The sequence below is a fragment of the Myotis myotis genome, unplaced genomic scaffold (genome assembly GCF_014108235.1).
Source record: "Myotis myotis isolate mMyoMyo1 unplaced genomic scaffold, mMyoMyo1.p scaffold_m19_p_26, whole genome shotgun sequence".
Lineage (NCBI taxonomy): Eukaryota > Metazoa > Chordata > Mammalia > Chiroptera > Vespertilionidae > Myotis > Myotis myotis.
The window spans coordinates 2,047,351-2,070,666 of record NW_023416331.1 but is presented as its reverse complement, the minus strand read 5'-3'; the positions used below and the strand labels follow the sequence as shown (position 1 = coordinate 2,070,666).

Here is a 23,316-nt window from a genome sequence, read left to right as displayed (position 1 = left end):
CGAACCTGGGACCTTTCAGTCCGCAGGCCGACGCTCTATCCACTGAGCCAAACCGGTTTCGGCTTAATAGAGTATTTTAGAGAGCAATCCACATCAATCAACAAAATAAATTTAAATATTCAAGAATATGCTAGTAATTTGTCTACCAGGATTCAAACGTGGATTAATGGGCCTTTTAACAATTGACACATTTTGCATATATGTATTTAGAAGAGAAATCAATAAAAAAGGTCAGCAAAGAGTCCAGGCAGGAAGTATGCTGTTTGAGCAGTGAATCTCAGGCACACACTGTGACCCCTTCGCTCTCTCCGACATGGCAACAAGGAGAAAAACTCAGAACGAAGGAATGTCAGTCAGTTGATGTCAGGCTGCAGCTAGAATCCTTTGGGGCACTGCTTACTTTCCATGGAAGGATCTGGGGATGCTGGGGGAACGACACACTTCCCAGGGGAGCCCCGTCCTGTGCACATGCTGGACCCGTGTTGGTTGGCCTAGGTCTCCTGGGGCTTTGGGGGCTTTCTAGCCGTGACAGCATGTGCAGAGAACAAACAGCAAAGCCCGAGTTCTGAAGGCTCCGGTGGAAGCTGAGCCACTGCTGCCAACGGAACCTTTGTGGTCAGATAGAGAAGGCCCGGCGACATCCGAGTTGGAATGGAACTCACTGGAATCCAGGCTGTCCAACAAGGTTTTATTGAGCACCTACTCTGCGCAGCACTGCACTAGGTGCCATGGAGAATACAAGAGAAATACAAGATATGGTACCCGCCCTCAAAGCTTACAGAACTAGACAGAAGTCGGATGTGCGTGACGGAGGCAGCATGTGGCGTGGAGGGTGTGCTGGCGAAGGGAGCAGTGTCCAGTGGCGGGGAGCAGCCGCTCAGGGCAGGGCAGGCAGAGTGCCTGCCATGGAAGGGCACGTTGCGTGGTGATCTGGCTGGAGCAGGGAGCTGTGCTACCCTACCCTGTGGGTACTATGGGGCCTGGACATAGGCTGGGACCTGGGTTGGGCCTGTGGGCAGATTTGCTTTAATTCCTCTCATGACATAAAGGCCCGTGGGCCTGTGGACGCCCACTGCCTGCCTCTCCCCAGCCCGTGCCAGGAGGATGAGGGGTGGAGCAGGAGCCAAGTGCCCCACTGGAGAAACTGGCCCAGCCCTGCAGCAGGGGAGGCTCTGCTCGGGGGGACATTCGCCCTGTGCTTTCAGATGGACCACAAAGAGCAAGATATCCTGGGTGTTTAAAAAACTCTCCTCACAAGGACCAACCCATGAGGTCACTTACTGATCACTGGTCACAAGTGTCATCCCAAAGCCAAGGTATGTAGACCATCCCCGAGACCCGTGGCTGCAGGAGCCCCACCTACACCGTCTGGACTGCACACGCACAGCCCTGGTCTCCAAAGAGCGTGGTCTCTGCCCTCGACACCGGAGACCTCCGCTGGACGCCAGGCATCGGGGTCCAATGCCAGGGAGGCCTCGCTGCCTCTCCTTCCGTGCGTTTGCAGCCTTTTCCTAGATGTTTCCCTCTGTGTCGGGGCAGCTCTGTAAAGTGGCAGGGAAGGCAGCAGAGTAGACAGGGTGAGGGGAAGCTATGGGATCGGGGGACAGGAGTGGCCGGGGTGGAACAGTCCGCTGGTCTTTCCCAAGGACATGTGGCACGGAATGGTACGCTGGGCAAGAAAGCGCTGCCTGGCCTCTTACTCAGCAAAGACAGTGCAGGGCTGGGTCAGAGGCTGCGGGAGGGAGGGGAGGAGACAGGTTGGAAGTGTGCACAGGACCTCCAGAGGTGGGGAAGAGGCGCCCTGCAGTGTAGGTGGAGCAGCAGCGGCCGTGGGGTCCCTCCTCTCCCTCCTTCAGGTGCTGGGCCAGGCATCTCCTTCCCCCTTCAGTCCTGGAATTCCAGAGGAGACCCGTGGGGTGGGGGCCAGGGCAGGCAGCAGCGGCTCAGGGTCTCAGCAGGAGGCGTGTTCCAGGCCACTTGAGCCACAGGAAGGGGACCAGGCGCCGGGTGAAGGTGGCGGTGAAGGTGTGAAGCAGCTCCTGCGACTCAGCATTGGTGAAAGTCACGGCGCCCCCTTCGTAATCCAGGGCGATGCCCACTCTCCGGGGCCGTGCTGCCGGGAAGAGCTCGGCCTCAGGGTCCGTGTTGGCCCAGATGCCCGCGGAGGAGAGGCGTAGCGCCCACACCCCGTCCTCCGGCCGCAGGGAGAGGTCTCCCTTCCTCTTCACAGAGTCTCTGGCCACGCCCACCATGCAGCTTTCCAGAACTTCCTCCTCTTCTTCCTCCTCCTCTTCTTCCTCTTCGTCCCCCAATGATTCCTCGTCCTCATCTGTTTCCCAGTTGTCGTATCCATCTCCATAGCCAGCCTCCTCTTCCTCCTCCTCTTCCCCCTCTTCCTCCTCGTCCCCGTCCTCTTCATCCTCGGACCAGCCCTCCCTCTCCACCTCCACTTCCCAGTAGACCTTGCCCCAGGTGAAGCCCTTGCTGCCCAGCACCCCCGGCTCACAATCGAACTGCTGGGGGTGCAGGTAGGCGCGGTGGTACAGGTCGCTGTTGTAGGTCACGCACTTGCAGTCCTCCGACAGCAGCAGGGACCTGCTGGCCGACTGCGGGTCCAAGGTGACACTCACTGTGGGAGCAAAAGAGGAGGAAACAGTGTCACCGGTGGGCCCAGAGGGCCACCCGTCTCCACGGTGTCCATGGGCAGGGCTGCCACACGGCACCACCCCAGGGGCCAGTCACACCATGGTAGCGCACGCAGGGCATGCCTTGGCCTAGGCTGCCCTCCCAGTGGGCTCCAAATACGGAAGCATGTGATGAGGCTGATGAGAGGAAACTGAGTCAGGGAAGGGACTGGCGGCAGGCCCTGTGAGGCTGGAACCACCAGACACGGACACAGGGCAGCGAAGGGCCAGACCATGTCGTGGAGCCTCCACTGCAGCGGAGGGCAGACAGTGGTCAGAGATGAAGTGGGGCTTGAGCTCTGCTGCTGGGAGGTTCTCCCTGTGGCGTGAGGGGACTCCTGGCAGGGGACACCACCATCTCCGTGGGAACCACCTGCTGGACACTCACCCGTCTTATATTCCAAGTCTCTTAGCAGCTTCCCTGCAGAGAAGAGAAGGACACCGATGGCCGCAGGCCCAGCACCGCGGCTCCCTGCTCCCGAAGCAGCTTCGGACGCCCGAGAGCGGGGCCAGGAGGAGTGGGGCCCTCCCTGAGTCCCGCCCCGCTCCCGCCCCCGCCCAGGCTCCCAGCCTTACCCTGGAATTCTCGCAGGCCTCGCTGCAGAGACACGAGTTTATCCAAGAACTCTCCTGTCCTTTTCTTAACCACCCGAACAATGGGTTTCCCGAGCCAAAACTTCTTCCGTGGGTACCTGAGAGGAGACATAACCTCAGCTGTTCTTGCATTCCTCAGTCCTCAGAATAAGGATGAAGGAGGAGGGAACAGGATCTCTCCCCACCACCACCGCCGCCACAGACAGAGAAACAGGCCAGAAACAAGAGTTGCGAGCGTCAGCAGACTCAACCCCAGAGCCGTTCAGCTTACGGAGCCACCTCTCCCCTCACCACCTCTCCCCTCACCACCTGACCGTCCCAGACAAGGAGAGCAGGCCGAGGTGGGGGGCGCACAGAGATCTTGCTCTGTGGACAGCAAGACTTGGGTTCAGGATGGTTCTTGCTTCCCAGGAGGAACCATGGGTGTGGGCACCTTGGGTACCGTTTCACTCCCCATTCAAATGGCTCAAGGTCAAGGACAAAGGGGGCGGGGGGGGGGGGGGGGGGACGGGCACAGGCAGGGCAAGGCGAGGCACACTCCAGTGAAGAAGCTGTTACCTGTTCAAGAGGTCCCTGGTGTCCTGGAAGGGAAGAAAGCACAGGATCAGCAAGTCGGACCTCACTCACCTGCGCCAGCACCTCACAGACGGACGCAGGCCCGTCCTTAGGCAACTGCGGTTCTGGTGGAGTATGGGTAAAAGGGAAACAAAATAATGACAGAGCAACCGGCGGCTGGGGCATGGTGCAGCAGGGCCGGCTTCCGGCGGAGACTGGAAGTGGGAGGTGCTGGCCAGGTGAAGGCTGGGAAGGTGGGAAAGGACGCGAGGGAAGCAGGGCCAGGCCGTGCAGGCTGAACAGGAACAGCAGGGAGTTTAAACTTCATTCCACGTACAGCAATAAACCACCTCCGGGTCCAGGAAGGCGAGTGTTTCACGTGGCTGTGAGTCCAGGATCCATTCTCCCCTTCTTCCTTTTAATAACAGAACCCAGCAAAAACTCCATTTCCCATAGTCCCTTGTAACCAGGCCTGGTCATGAGACTAAGCTCCAGCCATGAGATGTAAAGGGAAGCAATGACTACAACTTTGGGGTCATGTCCTTTACAAAAAGGAGGTTGCTTTCTGCTTCCCCTTCCCTTGGCCGACTTCTCCATATTGAGGTGGCGAGCCCCACTTTGACAACACAGCTGAGGACAAGGTCCCTTGAAGGGAGTGGAACCGGAGGAAGTCACCAGCTCTGATGAGCTCACAGACAGCCCCCCCCCCCCCCGACAGCCCAGGCGTCCCGCCCCCCCCCACCCCCCCAAGGCTCCTGAGAGACAGACAAACGACCTTGTTCATCTAGTCACGGCACTGGAGTGTGACACAGCAGCTGGCCAAATCCCCTGCCACCCACAGCGTGGCCGCCCTGAGCACGGCCGAGGGAGGGCATGTGAACTTGGGGGCCAGCCTGGAGGCTGCTGCTGTGGACCAGGGGGAGATGGCCATGGGTCGGAGCCACCGCTGCAAGGGAGACGGAGGCCCAGGCATGTCTGAGGCAAGTCGACCGGGCATGAAGGGCAGACCGTGGCTGGAGAAGGGAGACCGCGCTGCCGTGGGTGACGGAGACAGGGTGGAGGCGAGGGGGTTCTTGTGAGGTGCTGGTTATTTCCCTTGTGAGTCTAGAGCAGCCGTGGGCAAACTTTTTGACTCGAGGGCCACAATGGGTTCTTAAACTGGACCAAGGGCCGGAACAAAAGCATGGATGGAGTGTTTGTGTGAACTAATATAAATTCAAAGTAAACATCATTACCTAAAAGGGTACGGTCTTTTTTTTCAATAGTTTTATTCATTTCAAACGGGCCGCATCTGGCCCGCGGGCCGTAGTTCGCCCACGGCTGGTCTAGAGCCTCCACAGCAGTCTACATTAAGTTTTGCCTTCATGTCACTCATTCATTCATTAAGCGCCCCCTGCATGCCAGGCCCTGCTCTAGCAGCCTGGGTTACAGCAGTAAGAGCCGCCCTTCTCTCCCCGTTAGAGCGACCTGCAGGGGAAGAGACAAGGAGTCACCACCACAAAGCTTTACATGACAGGGTCACCTGAGGCGCGCCAGGAGCCGCGGCAGGAGGAAGAGCAGGGCGGAGGGCCTGGGGAGGGCGGAGGTTTGGGGACAAGAGCCTGGGCGTTTGTGGCTGCTGAACGTCCAGACACCTCGGGAGGCAGCAGCTCTGCTGCAGGGAAGGACACTTGAGAGGTCAGAGCTACACATGCCCCGCCAGGAAGCAGCTGCCAGACCCCGCAGCGGCGTTTCTGGCCGATCCTTCCTCACAACAGGAAGTCCAAGCAGCTGGAGGGCTGGGCGGCAAGTCGGAGGCAGGGAGTGCCAAGTCTGCAGAGGGAGGTGTGCAAAAAGGCAAAGAGATGGGCAGTGGGAGCCGCTTAAGGGATAAAGGTGCTGAGTGGCCGGAGACGGTGGGACCGGAGACCAGTGCAGGAACCCTCCTCCCAAAGGACACAGAGGGGACCTGGGGGTGCGGCCACCTGCAGCCACGCACAGGTCTCGCCTGACACGGGCATTTGTGAGGCAGGCAGTGCGTTGCGGCCGGGCGGGGCACACGCCTGGGTGCTGACGAGAGCATCACAAAGGGCTCTTCCCAGGCAAGGAAGGCAACCGCAGTGAGTGCCACCGAAGTCTGCTCAGGGCTGGTCCAGGCAGGACTTCCGCGCCTTCCGGCCACTCCTCTCTCTGTCCCCTTTAGCACCTCCATGAGATCCCCAGTCCAGAGCTTCCTTTCCTTTTCTGTCCCCTGGTCAAAAGCCTTTGTGCACCTTGAGTCTGCTGCTTCCTGGCACCCCCGTCTCCAGCAAACCTCTGCACCAGCTCCCACCCTGCAGCACCTCCGGCTTCCTGCCCACTGGCGGGCAAACAGCCCTGGGGAAGTATGACAACCAAGGGGTCCGGTTCCCTTGCAGCAAAATCTACACAAACATAGACAACACCAATGTCCTGCACAGGCTTGAAGCAGACACCTAACTCTCTCCCCGCCCCCACCCCAGGCAAGGCTTCAATCTGAGGCTCTTGGGGGGCCCGCACAGCTCCTGTGGGTGGATGAGCACCCCCAGGGCACACGCAACTGCAGGTCAGCCGCGAGCACCTGCGCCCTCTGCTCCAGGCACAGTGCACATGGGTCGGGGATGGCTGTGGGGAAGGAAGGATGCTCGTCCCTGAAGGGGAAGAAGACACGGCGAGGGGAGAGGCAGCAAGTGACCCAACCAGAGTCTGAGAGAAATCTGAGGCGATAGAATGCCATCTGTAGGAAAGGGCGGAGCCAGAGACACACTGGTTACGAGAGAGAAAAGCATGAGTGAGGACCGGACTGGGGCTCTGCCGACTCCTGACCTGCCCATGGCCGGGAACTCTGACCCTCAGTGACCACGGTGCGGCCGCACTGAAGGACCTACAGCCCTGCCAGTCCTGAGTCCTGCATTCGCCAGACGGAGAGGGCCGGAGCCTCCTGCCGCCTGGGTCCGAGCTGGCCCAGGCACCGAGAATGTGCCCTGCCCTCTCCGCCAGCACCGGCTTGCCTGCCGCCGGCCTGTAGCAGCATCTCCGCAGCCGACACAGGCCCAGCCACCGACCATGCAAGGGGAGGGACCGCCACACTGGCCTCCCTGGCCCACGAGCAGAGGGAGGGGCGCTGAGCCCTGCCTGCAGGACCGACTCCCGGGGAGGCTCGGAGTTTGGCCTGTGGAGCCATTTCAGCTTGGCCAGCGGAGCCATTTCAGCTTGGCCAGCTGTCTGTCCTACGGCCCAGGCCGCCTCCTTTCTCAGAATCAGGAAGCGTTCCAGAGGCAACTCACCTGTGTCCATCTCTGCCCTGCAGTGGCTCCGAGTCCCAGAGAAAAACTCGCCCACACTGACCCTCCGGCCCTCTCCGCCCCCCTCCTCCCCGCTCCCAGCTTTCACAACTTCAGCTCCAGAACCACAAAGAGCTTCCATGGACGAGTCTGCCAGGGCGTGTGAGACGTGTCGGAAGACAGGCTCATGATGCTGGTGATGAGGATGGAAGATAGCACTGAAAGTACTAGTAACCTTCCACTCCGTCACAATATTTTTAAACTTCGTGGGAAATTTACTTTTTGAAGTGACACTATGCCAGCCATTGCATGCTGGAGACTAAGTCTAGCAGGTCATAATTATGCAAGAAGTTCATCAAAAGATTGATGAACCTTGGGGCTCCAGCAGGGCTGCAGATCTGCATGTTACTGCCTGCTGCCAGAAGCTAGCTGAGGGCAGTTCCCCGACCTGATAACCCTTATTGTTTACCAATCCTTACCTCTGATGTGTGTATCTGCTTCGCTGGAGGGAAAAATGTGTTAACAAAAAGCTAGGGGGCCGGAGATTCGGAGAGCTTAGTCACTAGAACTGAGTTTCCGTCTGGCCCTCCAAAATGCCTTCCAAATTCCTATTTCTTGTCTAGTCTCTCTCATTCATGTATGCACAGCCCCTTCTCCAGATCCCTTGAGCCCTGGCAGATGCTGAGCAAGACCCGGCCATCGCACTTTACGCTCAAGCAACCACTGGAATAGTGGGCGAGCAGGGTTACCAGCCCGTGCTTCAGAGAAGAAAGCCGAGGCCCCAAGGTCCTGCAAGCCCACAGCAGGACAGGCCTGCCGCCTGGTGCCCAGCCCTGCCCCCAGAAGGCTTCTCACCTGCATGAGCTCTGCGGCCGGCTGCTGGGCCTTGCCCTCCAGCTCAGAGATGACCAGCGCCAGCCGGGCCAGCTCCCCGCTGCCCCTGGCCTGGCACTTCTCCCTGCCCTCGGCGAGCTCCTGCTCCAGCCTGGCCAGCTGGTCCAGCAGGTGCTGCTCCCGCTCCCGCAGGAACTGGTGGCCCTGCGCGAACTCGGCCACGACGTGCTGCCTCTGCTCCCGGAGCTTCTGCTGCGGGGTGGGAAGGGCAAGGGTGACGCCTCCGCCTGGCGGTGGGAAACCCCTGCAGGATCTGGTGTAAGCGGCGCCAGGCGCTCTTCTCCCCGCCCACGAATCCCAAGCTCAGGCTGGGGGCCTTTCGCGCATCCCTGGGCCAACCTCCCCCCTCAAAGAAGTCAGTCACAGAGCAGTCCAGCCGCCTCGGGACTGGAACTCTGCCTGCCTGTTAGCTGCCTGGCTGCTCAGCCTGGTACCAGTTCCAGGAAAACAGTATGTTCCAGGGCCTCCTGAACACTAGTCTCTGCAGCCGCCTCTTCCAGAAAGCTCACGGACTGCTCTCCTCCAAGCCGACCAACCCTCGCCCCAGCACCGGGCCCTGCACACAGGGCCGCACCAGTGACCTCAGCAAGTCTGCGCAATGTCTGTGCTCAGGGACCATGACCTTGCCTGCCCCTGAATCTCACTGCAAGTCCAGGCGGGGATCTGGTCAGTGTCCTTGTGCCCGGCTGACTGAGGGTGGGCTGTGTCCACACACACCAGGGCCTGGAGGTGCACCTTGAACTTGAGCTGTGTCTCCTGCCTCCCTCTCCCTCTCCCAGGGCCCAGTGGGTCACGGCAGGCCTGGCCCCAACATCCCTGCAATGCCCACTTCCCACAGAAAACTGGAACCCGCCTCTACTGAGGTGCACAGGTGCTGCCTGTCGCAGCGGCGGCGGCCACCGGCATCCTCAGCCCGCCCTCCTTCTAGTCCCGGTGGCCCCACTGCTGCAGCAACCACGTCTCTCCTCTGAACGGGAGAGCAGAGCCAGCCTTCCTTGGTCCCCACACCCTGGCTCGCCCTCGCAGCGGTGGCTCCACAGAGGTGAGTCACAGAGGAGGGACCTTAGCTGACAGCTAGGCAACACCCTCAGATCAGGAAGCAGGCCAAGGCCAGAGCTGCTGGGCAGGCTGGCCTGCTCCTCGACCAGCCCAGAGGCCTGCTGCCAGGCCGCGGCCGTAGGCTTCCCCTCACAGCCTCACTTACCAGCGCAGCCAGGATATCAGCTTCTCCCTTCGCCTGACAGCCCTGAATTTTGTCTCTGTCTCTCCTTAGAATACTCAGGTGGTTCAGGATTTTTTCCTGCAGAAAGACAAGCAGTGGGGACAGGTGGACGCTCTGGGCTGGGGCGGCGGGGTGGACTCAGGCTGAGCCCTGGGCCGGCAAGAAGCCTTCAGCGGCTGTGGGCCAGGCCGGCCTCCAGGTGGGCAGAGCGCCGTGCGGGTGAGGCTTACCCTGTGGGGCTGGGCGGCCTTCTCCAGCAGCACGGCCGTGTGGGGCTTGTGCTCCCGGGACTCCCGGCACAGCACGCACAGGAGCTGCCCATCATCCTCGCAGTAATAGTGCAGCTTCTCCCGGTGCCGCTCGCACAGCCTCGCGTCCTGCTGCTCCCGGGCTGCGTCCCCCAGCTGCCTGCCCTTGTCCACCTTCAGCCGTTCAATGTTCTCCACCAGGCTGGCCAGCTGCCACACGGGGCGGATGTTCTCCTTCTTGAAAGGCTTCTTGCAGAGGGGGCAGGCGGGGCGGGCCCCCAAGGCGGCGCAGATGTCGGCGGTGCAGCTGCGGCAGAAGACGTGGCCACAGTCGATGGTCACAGGGTCCCGCAGGTAATCCAGGCAGATGGAGCAGGTCACCTCCTCCTCCAGGCTGCGCAGTGGCGCTGCCGTGGCCATGCTGTCCTCGGTCCTGGGCTCAGAGGGCCTCTGCTCACAGGTGGGGCTCCTGCTCCTTGGAGACCAGACATGGAATCAAGAGCAGACCCAGCAGAGGGCGGAGCTGGCAGCCGACACAGGGCCGCCCCACAAGCAGCAGACTTACCAGCTCCCACAGGCGCACCAAACAGCAGTGTGAGAGCGGCTTACTGACCATCTAGTCCACCCCACTTTACAGATAAGGAAACTGAGGCAGAGGGCGCAGCCTGGTAGAGCGGGGTCGGGAAAGCAGTCCTGCCTCCTGGCCCTTTCCTTCCATCAGCTGGTGCAATTATGACAGAACGGGGACCCGAGGGCTCTGCTGGGAAACTCATGACAAATCACAAACCTGCAACGTTCAGTAGGCAGTGCTCTCAGCTGGGCAGTCACAGGCTGCACGGCTACTCCTTCAGGTTTCAAAGACTGAGCACGGGGCTCTTCACAAGACCCAAGAAGCACCAGCAGCGTGAGCTCTGGCACTTCCTGCGCAGGCGTGTCCCTGGGCTGGGCTTTGGGGGTCTGGTTCTCATCCCCAGACAGTGGGACTCGACCGGGGCCTGCAGAGCCCCCCTTGACCACTGGACTCGCTCCCAGCTGTGCCTCCCCACAGAGCTGACCCGGCCGCTCTGCGAGGAGCGAGGGGGGACGGTCCCGGCTGGGCTCACCGACACCACGGCAGGGATGCCCACCGGGACTGCACTGTGCACCGAGGGCCCGGTCCCCGCTGAGCACAGCTGAGCACGGGAGGACTTCAGTCCGTTTACCTTTGCCGCCCTGGCTCACTTCCTGACCCGACAGCTGCCTGCTGCCCCTGACTCTGTGTGACAATAGAGAACTGTTCTAAGAACTCTGAGCCTGTGTAGCCACCCATAGAGTGGAAGGTGATACTTACCTCCAAGGTTTCCTAAGTGGGCGGAGTGAAAGCATTATGCTGCAAGTCCTGACCATGAGCACAACACCCAGAAAGTCTAGGAGAGAACGCAGAACCCTGGCTCCAAATCCAGGAGTGTTCCGAGCCCAGAGGCAGAGCGAGATGTAAAGTGGCAGCGAGAGAGGAAGCGCTCGAGGGGCAGGCAGGGCGGGACCTTGCTCTGCTGTGGATCCTGGCCGCATGGAGCAGTCGGGAGAGGGCAACAGAGGGCAGCAGGGGGCACAGGGCCACTGCGAGGCTGGAGCGAGTGCACGCGCGCCGGAGTCAATGCCATCAGGACTGTGTCTGCTGAAAGTCCATCGCAACAGAGCCCCGTGGCCCTCGGGCCCTTCCACGCAGTGACGGGAATGAGCTGGAAATGACCCCCAGGCTCTAAGACCCAAAGGAAAAGCAAGGCACGGATGTAATGTCTACTTCACGAGGACCTGAAGGGAGACAGCAGTGCTCCGTGTAGTGAGTGCGGGCCTGGCGAGGGCCTGGCACACTGCCAGCAAGGCGACTGCACGCTCCGCTCCGAGGGACGCAAGGAGGTGAAAAGCAGGCACACACAGAGCTCACGTGAAGGGGCGGGGTTGAGTAACTGAACTGGCAAACGAGGTAATAAAATGTTTAGGATAATAAGGCTAGCAAAGTCGTAGGCAGGGCCGGCCAGCTCCCTGGCTGCCTGCTGGGCACGAGCTGTGGCGAGGAGGGTCCTGGGCTGGGAGTCCCTTGCCGGCACTCCGGCACCCCGTGGAGAGCTCTGAGGTTAAAGGTGGAGGCCATTTCCTTTGCTCTGTTGGGGCTGGGACTTCCTTCTGTTGCAGTTCCCGGAAGGATCAGAGGACTGTGAAGTCAGCCACAGTGCCCCACCAGCCTGCCAGGCGGGCACCGCCCTCGAGAGAGCAGCCTCCTCCACCCGGGCATGCGGGCTCTGAGGCAGCTTTAAATCCCAGAAACCATATGAACACGATCCCACACATATTCAAACAATAACACAGTCCAGGGGTCACAGAAGAAGAGTGGCGAGTAAGTGCAGGCAGGGCAGCAGATTAGGAAAACATCCTCATGATAAGACAAGGGTCTTTACTGGATGCTAAAGCCACGAGGTGCTGGGGGACAGGATAGTCCCACAAAGCCAAAGTACTTCCCAATGGGTTAGTGCTTCCTAATGTGCCTTGATAAGGGAGACCTGTGACCACCTCAACCAGTGCCCAAACCAGCCTCGCTGAGAGGGACGAGCTGGCGCGCGCTTCCCCGGATGACTTACCCTGTGGCGCCTATGACTTACACGTCACCTTGCAAGTAGTCCTGCACAAATGTTTGACCTAAATGAACTGAATCAGGCACTTAGACCTAACTTCCAGTTTACAGAAGATTTGAGGGAATAAGGAATGAGCTAAAACACATCATGAGGAAACAATCAGCTAAGTCCAGAAGATAGGACATTCCACAAAAAAACTGCCCTGGTCTTTTACTTACTTACTAGAGGCCCAGTGCATGAAATTCGTGCACTGGTAGGGTCCCTAGCGGCTGCCGGGGCACCGGGGCCTCCCTCCCTTCTCCCAGCTGGCCCTGCCCCCTGGTCAAACTCCTGGATGAACTCCGGGTCAAAGGGACAATCTACATACTATGCTTTTATTATATAGAATTTATTTTTAAAGATTTTTTAGAGAGAGAGGAAGGGAAAGGGAGAGAAAGACATTGATGTGAGAGTGTAACATCGATCAGCTGCCTCCTGCACGCCCTCTACTGGGGATCGAGCCCTCACCCCAGGCATGTGCCCTGACCAGAAATGGAACCGTGACCTCCTGGTTCATGGGTTGATGCTCAACCACTGGGCCACACGAGCCAGGCGTCTCCTGTTTTGTTTTGTTTTGTTTTGTTTTGTTTTGTTTTTTAAAGAGGCATAAAAATAGTTTTGGGACAATTAAGGAAATCTGACAAAGGACTAGAGTCGTATGGAGTATTGTTAATTTTTAAAATGGTATTTACTGAGGTTGTGAGAAGGTCCATATTTTAGGCAGTGTGGGCTGCAGTACTTAGGGCTGCATAACTACGACTTACTTTTAAATAGTTCCACAATAACAAAAGTTAGAAAAACCTTCTGAGGAGAGGGGCTAGTTTTCTATCCAGGGTCTGCAGTACCAAAGGTGCTCAAAATCACGACTGGAGAGCCCATGGTGCTCAACAGCTTAAAGAGTCAAGGCCCACGTGCCCAAGCGATGCCTGGATCAGAAGAACTGAAGACAAAACTGCCCGTCCAGGACCATCTGTCTGAGAGTGTGACAACCAGACAAGGGAGACAAACGAAATGTGTTACCGCGTCTATGCTCGCTCACGTCCATCTCTGGGCTGCACGCTCCCCAGCATGGTACAGCGTGCACCGGAAGGCAGCTCAGCTCAGTGCATCGCTGGACCCATGTTAGACCCAGGTGTCAATCTGTGGGTGGACCATCCAGGTTCAGCCTTGGGCTCTGCAGCGCAATGGCCAAGTAACTAACAACTTCTTGGAGACAGCATTTATTTAGGACCCACCTTATAGCCATTTTTCACATCTTATGTTATCCAGCGTTCAGGATACTCTTCTAAGGACACCAAGGATCGGCAGGGCAAGCACCTTGCCGGAGGGCACATGGCTAGGAAGCCGTGTCCCGCAGATGCCTCGCGATCCAGGACTGTTTCCTACCCAGGAAAACTGTGAAAGGGGCCTTAATAGCAAGCAGCTCCTTTGTCCGGAAGCTCAGATGAGGTCACCTTCACGGAAGGGCTTTATAAGCTGCAGTGCTGGCCACTGTGAAGGGGCGCATGCTGCTGCTGACACTGGCCACGAGCACCTCATCTTAAATGACAGGAAGCAGGACTGGAGCACAGGCCCGGGCAGATCCGACAGACAGCTGCTCACCACCCCAGGCCCAGTCCTTTCAGGCCCAATGCAAACAGACCCGCTCCAAACTTCCCCGAGCTGGAAAACACTCAGTGAGGACATAGCCCACCCCCTCCCTTCACCCAAATGAGAATTCTGAAACCCCCCTGCAGGGCAGCAGGCCTTCTGTGCCCTCAATACACCAGAAGCTGGCTGCAACTCGCCAGAACCAGGCAGAACTGGAGACACCCCCACCTTTTTGAGTTCCCCATCTCTGCAACCACCCTCCCCAGAACTCCCTCGGTCTCATAACCACCTCCTGGGCATCTGTCCTCATCAGTCAGCAGAACTGCTGAGGGGACTATGTGACTTCCTGCCGCACATTTTAGGATGTGGGTACCATGCGTAATTCGTGGCTGTGAGAATCACTGTGAGCTACCAACAAGCTGAGGGAGGCAATGCCAGGAATGCCCACACCTACGGGTAGGCACCTGCACTCCCCACCCACCCATTCCAGAGGGAAAAGATGGGAACTCGGGCCCCTTGCTTCCTAACAGCTGTCAACCACTGCCCTAACAGGTGCTAAACTCTCCCTCAACTTCCTGTGGCTTCTGCTACCCCACACCCTCCTGCCTGCCTCCTGCTGCCTCGGGCTCCTACTGCCCCAGAAGGAACCCAGAAGACACTGAATCCCAGATGTGGACTTCAAGACCCAGAGCAGTGAGTGGAGGGGCCTGCATTTGCATCCGGCCTCTAGACTGCTTCTCGAACTCATGTTTGAGGCTCCAAACAAATCCCCTTCTTCCTTGCAATCCCAAAGCACTTGGCCGAGAGCTCCATGCTCTGTAGGAACCCCACTTACGGGTGGCATAATGCATCCAACAGGTTACTAGGCAGGTATTGGGTGCCTATCAAATATGGCAAAGTCCTGTCCTCCCAGAACTTAAGTCTAGGGACATAACTGAGTGAACTTTTCTTTAGAAGCTGAAACCAGAGCTGCTTGTGGGGGTTCTGCAATGCTCACGGGTCCCCCGAGTTACTGAAGCCTCCTGTCTCCCTTGCCGGGTGCCTTCCTTTAGTCCCTCAAACAGACCCTGTGTCAAAACTGCCTTCCACCGCCTCAAACCTCTACTGGCGCCGGGTGCTCCAGGGACAGGCAGATCTCCGTCCCACGCCCAGCGAGGCCCCGGGTCCTCCAGGCCAGGTCTTGTCTCCAGGCTCATTTCCTGCCACTTCCCACCTCAAACTCCACCCCACGGCCAAGGCAGACCCCTCTCTAAGCCTCCAGAGGCACCAGCTCTTTCCTGCCTAGCCTTTGAGCCTTTGCAAGTGTGACCCCCTCAGAACAGAGCCCACTCCTGTTCCATCTTGAAGTCTCAGCTGAAAGCCACCTCCTCTGGCAAATCATTCTTGGCCCGAAAGAGCTGGACGCACCCACACTGCACGGTGTACTTCTCTGCAATCGAGTGCTGACTGATTTAATACCAGCTTTTCCCAAACCTCAGACGGTCTGCCTCACCCTAGAATCCACGCAGTGCCTGTAGAGGCCACTGGCTGAGGAAGTGGGTGAAGCGGCAAAGAGCACCCGAAGCCTACGAAAGGCTTCCTGAGCATCTGCGAGCCCCGGCGAGGTGTCAGCCATGGTCCTGCTCTGCAGCAAGGTGACGTCTTCACACTCCCTCCGCCAGCAAGAGCAGTCACCACCCGTCAGGGAGCCCAAGGGTCGGCTCCAGGAACAGCCAGAAACCAGGAGAGGAGGGCACGGCAGCTGTGGTGTGTTCTATGTGGCGATAACCGCTCTCCCCTCTCTTCCAGTTTTACCTCCGGGCTCTGAGCCTCAGAGGAATGGAATCATATTGCATTCTGGGAGGGGGACTACCAACATCATGTTTGTGAGGTTCAGTCATGTGATTGTGAGCTATTTTGTTCATTTTCGTTGCTTTCTGACTATAGAATTCTACTTCTAATATAGTCTATTTTGATGGTCATCTGGGTTGTCTCCAGTTTGGGACAATCACAAACACTGTTCATTTCTGCACACATATCCTAGTACCTACAGACGAGGAGAGGCAGCCTCAACCGCCTGCACCAATACACGTTTCCACCAGCAGGCAAGCCGCACCCACACCTGCTATTGTCAGCTTTTCAGTTTCTGCCAATCTAGTGGATGGAAAATAGAATCCCACTGTGTGTGTGTGTGTGTGTGTGTGTGTGTGTGTGTGAGAGAGAGAGAGAGAGAGAGAGAGAGAGAGAGAGAGAGAGAGAGAGAGCTCTATAAAAAAAGGAAAAGAAAAGAAAGAAAAAGAAACCCCACAAGAGGCCCAATAAGAGGCAACAGAATCATACAGCAGGTGCTCCTTAATCCAACAGTAAGTGCTCTAAGGGTTTGTCTTTTGGGGAGAGAGTTCAGCCAGCTTACATTCTTCCAACCCCTTCTGGGGGTCCCTGCTGCAGGCGAGCTCGCCCTCAGCTCAGGAGTGCGGCAAGGGGTCTAGTCAAGACCCCTGGCCACAGTGCTGGCTTCAGGGATAAGAACATGACTTACTACAGCCAGTCGCAAGGACACCTCGCGGAGACATGGGGGAAAGATTCTTGTGGTTTCTCCAGAACCTGCAAGAGCTGGGTCATATGGTTAGAAGCTGCTGGAGCAGTTTCTTGAGAATGAAACCCACCAGGAGGTGAAGTGAAAGGAACCAGGCCCATCAGTGAACCCTTATCAAGCTGTGCCTGGAGCTATCCTACCCTTGAACTGTCCCCTCACATGAACCAATAACTGCTGTTAGGCCCAGCTGGCTTGGCTTGTCTATAATCTGCAAAGAAGAAAAAAAAGAATCCTGACTGGGGAGAAACTAAGATGGCGGCATAGATAAACACCGGGAAATCACTGCCTCCCACAACAACTTCAAAAAAAAACAACATAAAGACAAAACGGTCTACGGCCATACCACCCTGAACGCGCCCGATCTCGTCTAAAGACAAAACGAACAGCATCCAGAACTACAGGAAGGCTGGCTGAGTGGAAATTCCACAACTAGAGGGAAAGAAAACCACACTGAGAGCCAGAGGAGCTGCGGAAGTAAAGTGCAGAGGTACGGAGGCTCACCACGCTCGGAAAGGGGCTGGTACCTGAGGACGCGGCTGTCTTTTTGAATCGGGAGGGAGTCACAAGCTCCCGACTGCTCTGAACTCTGGTTCCGGGAAGTCTCTGGGGACCCAGGACTCATACGGGGAGAAACTGGACTGTCTGGCAGTGGGCAGAACTCGGAACTTGAGGTCGGCTTTCCCTCAGAGGTGCTTGCAGCAATTACCGGGACACTGAGACGCGCGGCCCCTTAGGGCAGGGCTGAGGATCAGCCATAACTGCTTACTCCGCCCTTTGATCCCCTGAGACCCCGCCCCACCCAGGCTGCAGCAGAGGCTTTTGCATATGAATGCCCTGGCCCTTTGCAACCTGAAAATTACCTAACAAACTGCAGCGGGGCCCACAGACCCAGAACTTCCAAGAGAAGGCCCAAGGCCCCACAGCAGCTTGCATTGCTTCACAGCTGGGCTTCATCAGGGTACCTCCAAACTCCAAAAAAGGAAGGGGAATCTGCAGTTCTCTTCGTAGCTCCTGCTGGGTAACCTCAGGCAGAGGCTAAATTAGCACCTCCTTAGATCCAAGAGCCAGTGTACCCAGTGGTCAGATTGGGACTATCCAGATTACAACTCCTCAGATCCATAAGGGACACACTCAGGGTGCAGACTCAGTGAGCACCAAAGCCCCACTGAAGCAAGTCTTGCCCCAGAAGGGTGTCTCCAGCACAGAAGTTCTCCCACTGCAGACACAGCTGATTCTCACTGCCAATTGGCCTGGAGGTCAATTCCTCCCAGTGATCCTACAACAATCAAGGCATAACTACAATAAGACTGTGCAAAAAGCCCACAAGGGGGTACACCAAGAGTGTCCACCTCAGGTAACTGGGGAGGCTGAGCCACTGGGCCCTATAGGACACCTAACACACAAAACCACTCTACCAACACAGGGAAGCATAAAAAATGCGGAGACAAAGAAACAGGTCACAAATGACAGAAATGGAGGAAAGCAAACGACTGGATATAGAGTTCAAGGCCACGTTTATAAGGTTTTTCAAGAATTTTATGGAAACCGCCGATAAATTTAGGGAAGCCCTCGATAAATCTAGTGAGACTCTCGAGGATATGAAAAAGGACCAACTAGAAAGTAAGCATACACTGACTGAAATAAAGAATAATATACAAAGATCCAACAGCAAACAAGAGGATCCCAAGAATCAAGTCAAAGATTTGAAATACGAAGAAACAAAAAAGACCCAACCGAAAAAGAAAAAAGAAAAAAGATTCCAAAAATATGAAGATAGTGTAAGGAGCCTCTGGGACAACTTCAAGCGTACCAACATCAGAATTATAGGGGTACCAGAAGAAGAGAGAGGGCAAGATATTGAAAACCTATTTGAAGAAATAATGACAGAAAACTTCCCCTACCTGGTCAAAGAAATAGACTTACAAGTCCAGGAAGCGCAGAGAACCCCAAACAAAAGGAACCCAAAGAGGACCACACCAAGACACATCATAATTAAAATGCCAAGAGCAAAAGACAAAGAGAGAATCTTAAAAGCAGCAAGAGAAAGACAGTCAGTTACCTACAAGGGAATACCCATACAACTGTCAGCTGATTTCTCAACAGAAACTATGCAGGCCAGAAGGGAGTGGCAAGAAATATTCAAAGTGATGAATAGCAAGAACCTACAACCAAGATTACTTTGTCCAGCAAAGCTATCATTCAGAATAGAAGGTCAGATAAAGAGCTTCACGGATAAGAAAACGCTAAAGGAGTTCATCACCACCAAACCAGTATTATATGAAATGCTGAAAGGTATTCTTTAAGAAGAGGAAAAAGAAAAAGGAACTCTTACCATTTGTCACAGCATGGATGGAACTGGAGAGCGGATAAATACCACATGATCTCACTCATTTATGGAATATAATGAACAACATAAACTGATGAACAAGGACTGATCCAGAGACCGAGAGGCATTGATTGGACTGTCGGGCCATGGAGGGAAGGTAGGGGAGGGTGGGGGTAAGGGGGAAAGATCAACCAAAGGACTTATATGCAAGCATATAGGCCTAATCAATGGACACGGACAACGGGGGGGGGGGGGGGGGTTGAGGGCATGAGCGGGGGGGGGAGGGTAGAGGGTAACGTGGGGATAAGGACACATATGTAATATCTTAATCAATAAAAAATATATTTTAAAAAAAAGAAAAGAAAAAAAAGAATCCTGACTGATATGCAGAGAGTTCTTGAAGGTTACCAGGCTGAAATATACAAAGAGCTTGTACAGAAAGAAGAGCCTGTTTATCAGAGGTCTTGTAACAAGGCAAATACCCACTGGCAGTCCCCTCTCTGGCCCTCGCCTGCCAGGCCAGGCCACCGCGCCTTCCCCACTGCGCCTGGACCTGTGAGTGAGGAAGCCAGGCAGTCTTCTTCACCCCAGCTGTCGCTCTAACCAATGCCGGAGGGGAGAGCCAGGGTTAGGACTGAGCTCCGGGTTTTCACCCAGCCCAGCCACTCCGCTGTGCAGCCTGGGGCTAGACCTCCGGACCTTTCTGGGTCACAGTATCACCACGAAGAAACGGGAGTGGGAGGGCATACCCAGGCCATCAGGGGTGTGAAATAATAGAAAAATATGTTTGGGTCTCTGCTCCCGTTCCTGACACAGGCTCCTGAACCCCTGGCCATTTCCTGGTGATAGGAGCACGAGGAGCAGTTTTTGTTCTATTGAGGCAACTCTGGGTAGGCTCCTGGATGGGGCCTGTGCACCCAAAAGACCGAGCCATGAATACAAGCTTGGAATTTTCAGCCCCATCTCCCATATTCAAGAGGGGAGAGGGGCTGGGAATGGAGTTATAACTGATCACGCCTGTGTGAGGAAGCTCCGTAAAATCCCAATGGTGCAGGATTCGGGGAGCCTCCAGGTGGGCGAACACGTCCACACAGGGAAGGTGGACACACCCCAGCTCCACAGGGACAGCCGCTCCTGTACTCTGGACCCTCCCAGACCTCACCCTATACATCCCTTCATCTGGCTGTTCATCTGAATTCTTACCACATCCGTTAATGAACCTATATGTAAGTGTTGGGCTGAATTTTCTTATTACAACAGGACAAACCGAAATAAAGGTTCGGCAAGCAACTGGCATGTTTAATGTGCAACACCACGCCGCGGCTATTATTGCGAGCAAGCAGAGCACCACAGACACAGCCGAGCCGTGGGGGCAGGTATGCAGTTTCATTGTGCTGATGTCTGACAATCTGGCTATCAGACAAGAAAGTAGCAGTTTATCAAATTTAGTTTTTTCAAGATCACAAAAGGAGTCAGTGAGCTCAACATCCAGGGGTTAATGAGATTGAGTGTCACTAACCATTCATTCCCTGGAGGAAGGATCTAAGCCATCAGCTGGGAGTTATCATTTTTCATCAAATTTGATATCCAAGTCATTATTTAGTATCACTAAAATCCATGTGATCAACAGTATGTCATAATTTGACTATCAAAATATTTCTTTCCATGCAGAACATGAACAGTTGATGGCATCTTGGTTTTGGTGAGATGTGGCATAGCTCCTCCTACAAAGTGCTGCAGGGGATCGCACACAGTCTCATCCTATTCCTCTCCTGCTTCAACACTCCCAGCAGGTCAAACCGCACAGCAGGCACACAGGCCCTGTGGCCTGGCCCCACTACATGTCCAGCTTGCAACCCACTCACTACATACAGTGACCAGGAACACAAACTTCTCCAGCCTCCACTCCTCACCCCTGGCCCCGTGCATGCTCCTGGGAAGGCCTGAATCTGATATGCCCCTCACCGGTGAGGCCCTTCCTTGAATAAGTTAAGACAGACAAATTTCCCATGCAAAAGAATTCCAAGCACTGCTGACGGTGTGCACCCTTGATAGGACGTGATGAAAATGCAATCTATCCTGGGGGTCCTCCCATGAGCCCAAACTTAGGGAAAAACAGCAGACAAATTCCAGTAGAGGAGCATCCTACAATACACATGACCGGTACTCCTCAAAACGGAGGTCGTCAAAAGCAAGGAACGCCTGGGACACTGCCCCCGGGGGGTGGGGGGGGGTGAGGAGACGTGGGAGTAAGTGACCCGGCGCGACCCTGGAGCAGAAGCAGCGGGTAAAAACCAAGGAAACCTGCCTGCCCGGCGGCTCAGCAACAGGCCCTCCCCGGGCTCCCGCCGCCAGACGGGCCGCCAAGTGGGCGGGTGGCTCAAGGACTACGGGGCGCGGGCTAACGGGCACCCGAGGCTCGGCTGGGGACACGGGCCTTCGCGCACACGAGGCTGTGCTCCTGCCGCGGAAGGAACACGATGGCTGTGGGGCAGGACGGGAATACACGGAATTGGAAGCGGCTGCCTCCCATTTGCTCCAGATCCCTGTTCACACCCTAAGGCCAAAATCAGCAAGAAAGTCAGCAGGAAGCACTAATGTGCTATGGGCTGAGGAGGGAGGACCCGTAGCTCCAGGCACACGGGACTTAACCGGTTAATTCGGGTCAAAAAAAAAGGAAGGAAAACATGACTTTGGTCATGGTGACGGGTAGGGGGCCTGCTCGGCTCCAAGCAACCAGACCAGGGCCGCTTCCTTCCGTCCGGCGACGAGCCGGCTGGACGCCCGCGGCCCCGGGACTGCGAGGGGGGCCCACGAGGAACGGGCGCGCGGGGCCCGGGACTGCGAGGGGGGCGCAAGAGGCAGGGGGAGGCGGCGGGGCGCGCGGGGCTGCATTCTTCATGCGACGCCCCAACTCACCGGAGCCTAGCTCGGGGCCGCGCGTCGGGCCGCGTCCTGGTCGCCGAGGGCCTGGCGGCCAGTTCCGGGTCGCGATTTTCCGCGAGCACCGAGCCCGACAGCGCGTCCCGCCTCCTCCCGGCGCTCCGCCGAGATTTCTCGCGTCCTGCGCCCGATTGGCCCCCCCAGCCCCGCCTGCCAATGGGAAGCTCAGGATCCTTACGTCACTGATCACCGGGCAACTCTGCGGGGGTGGGGCAGCCAGAGAAAGGGAAACTGAAATCAGGCTTCCGCGCAGCCGGGTCGGGCGCGCGGGGCGCGGGGCGCGCGGGGGGCGCGGGAGCCAGCGCCGGCCTAGCCTCTATGGGACTCTGCGCGCCAGGCCCGCCCCCGCGGCCCCATCCGCACCCCCGGGTTCGCGCCCCGCCCTGGTCAGAGTCGTGGGTGCCTTGCGGCTAAACTGCGCTCGCCGGGTGCTCCACGAAATAGGACTCTGCCCTCACGTGGCCTAAATTTGCTTCCGGGAGCAGGCTGGATTTCAGCAAGCAAATATTCCCAGTGGGCTATTTGCAAAAAATTAACTCATTTCTGAGACGGCGATGATGAGTAAGGGGCTTTCCATAAAATATCCTTAAGCCAAGCACGCATTCATGTCCCCATTCGACAGACGGGGAAAACTGAGGTTCCAACAGCTGCGGGGCTGAGCCTGGCTAGGCAGCCAGTTTCCCTCGGTGCTGGATTCAGAGATCACAAAGCGGCAGGAGCTCGGGTTCCCAGGTCCTTGGGAAGTTTCCAGAGGTTCCCGCGCGCCCCCGCCGCCCCTGGCCAGGAAACTGACCACAGCGAGCCCCACCGCCGCCCAACCTGCCTTCGCTTCCCGCTCTGTCCCAGGACCTGTCGCATTAAAATCCCCGTCTCCCGAGCCAGCTGGCGGCTCGCCGGGAAGGTTCTCGGGGCCAGCAAGTTTCCTGCCCCTAAGATTGGACGGGAGATCCATGTGAGGGCACAGGTGATAGATAGCAGGTGTGTGTGTGTGGGGGGGGGCGGTCCTGACAGGGTGAGCTCAGGGTCCTACAGCCTAAAATCTGCCGGGCCTCCCCCCTCCCCCACAGGGGCAAAGGAATTGGCAGTGAATAGTCAGTGGTGCTTATCGCCTGGTGGTAGATACTCAGAAGAAATCCACTCCCATGCTTTACATCCTGTCCAGTGTGGTGTTAGGGGCAGAAACTGAATGTTGGGGAGCAGCTATAATCATATAACCACGCTCTGTCAACGGTGATTGCGTTGTTCTGACTAAAGAAGGCGCATGCTAACCTGCTGGGAGTTGCCCATGGGACCTGGGAGATCACCTGGAAATGCAGCCCGTCCTCCCCACCGGGGAGCTGCCTATTCTTGAAGCATGGTAGCAGTCATCTCAGGTAGAAACTGTAGTTTAACTCTAACCCTGCTGTTTGGCTTAACAATAGAAAAGTTACTTTGATTTTCTGAGTTATATAAATCATCCCATTCGATTGAATGCCTTATTGATTGTAATGTGAATACCCCATTGGTTGTGGTCATACTGGTTTTAGAAAGCACATTCCTCTGTACCTGGGAACCAGGACAGCACAATTATCCCAAGACCTGCGGGTTCCAGATAATGTGTCCCTGTCAACTCAGTGGTCCCAAAAACCAGGACAGCACAATTACTCTAAATTGCCTCGATGGCTCTAGATAATGTATTCCTGTCAACTCAGTAGTCCCAGATAATGTGTTCCTGTCAACTCAGTGATTCGGAGACCCAAAACTATAATTAACA

The 23,316-nt window shown here is 56.6% G+C and overlaps 1 protein-coding gene across 10 annotated transcripts in view; it reads right to left on the bottom strand.

Annotated features, from left to right (window-relative positions):
- Positions 1 to 673: 673 nt before the first annotated feature.
- Positions 674 to 23,316, bottom strand: part of TRIM26 (tripartite motif containing 26) — a 100,829-nt gene continuing 78,186 nt past the window's right edge. Inside the window, exons 1-10 of one of the 10 annotated variants that reach the window (XM_036356524.1) lie at positions 21,540 to 21,664; positions 10,809 to 11,219; positions 9,461 to 9,953; positions 9,213 to 9,308; positions 7,970 to 8,197; positions 4,171 to 4,248; positions 3,837 to 3,859; positions 3,261 to 3,376; positions 3,073 to 3,105; positions 674 to 2,629 (exon numbers count right to left, since the gene is read on the bottom strand). In XM_036356524.1, the coding sequence (XP_036212417.1) occupies positions 1,944 to 2,629; positions 3,073 to 3,105; positions 3,261 to 3,376; positions 3,837 to 3,859; positions 4,171 to 4,248; positions 7,970 to 8,197; positions 9,213 to 9,308; positions 9,461 to 9,953; positions 10,809 to 11,029 (1,974 nt within the window). In that variant the 5' untranslated portion in view covers positions 11,030 to 11,219; positions 21,540 to 21,664 and the 3' untranslated portion in view covers positions 674 to 1,943. Of the gene's footprint in view, positions 2,630 to 3,072; positions 3,106 to 3,260; positions 3,377 to 3,836; positions 3,860 to 4,170; positions 4,249 to 7,969; positions 8,201 to 9,212; positions 9,309 to 9,460; positions 9,954 to 10,265; positions 10,787 to 10,808; positions 11,220 to 21,539; positions 21,681 to 23,316 lie in introns of those variants that run through there. The other 9 variants (XM_036356523.1, XM_036356525.1, XM_036356529.1 and 6 more) reach the window with 9 other exon arrangements.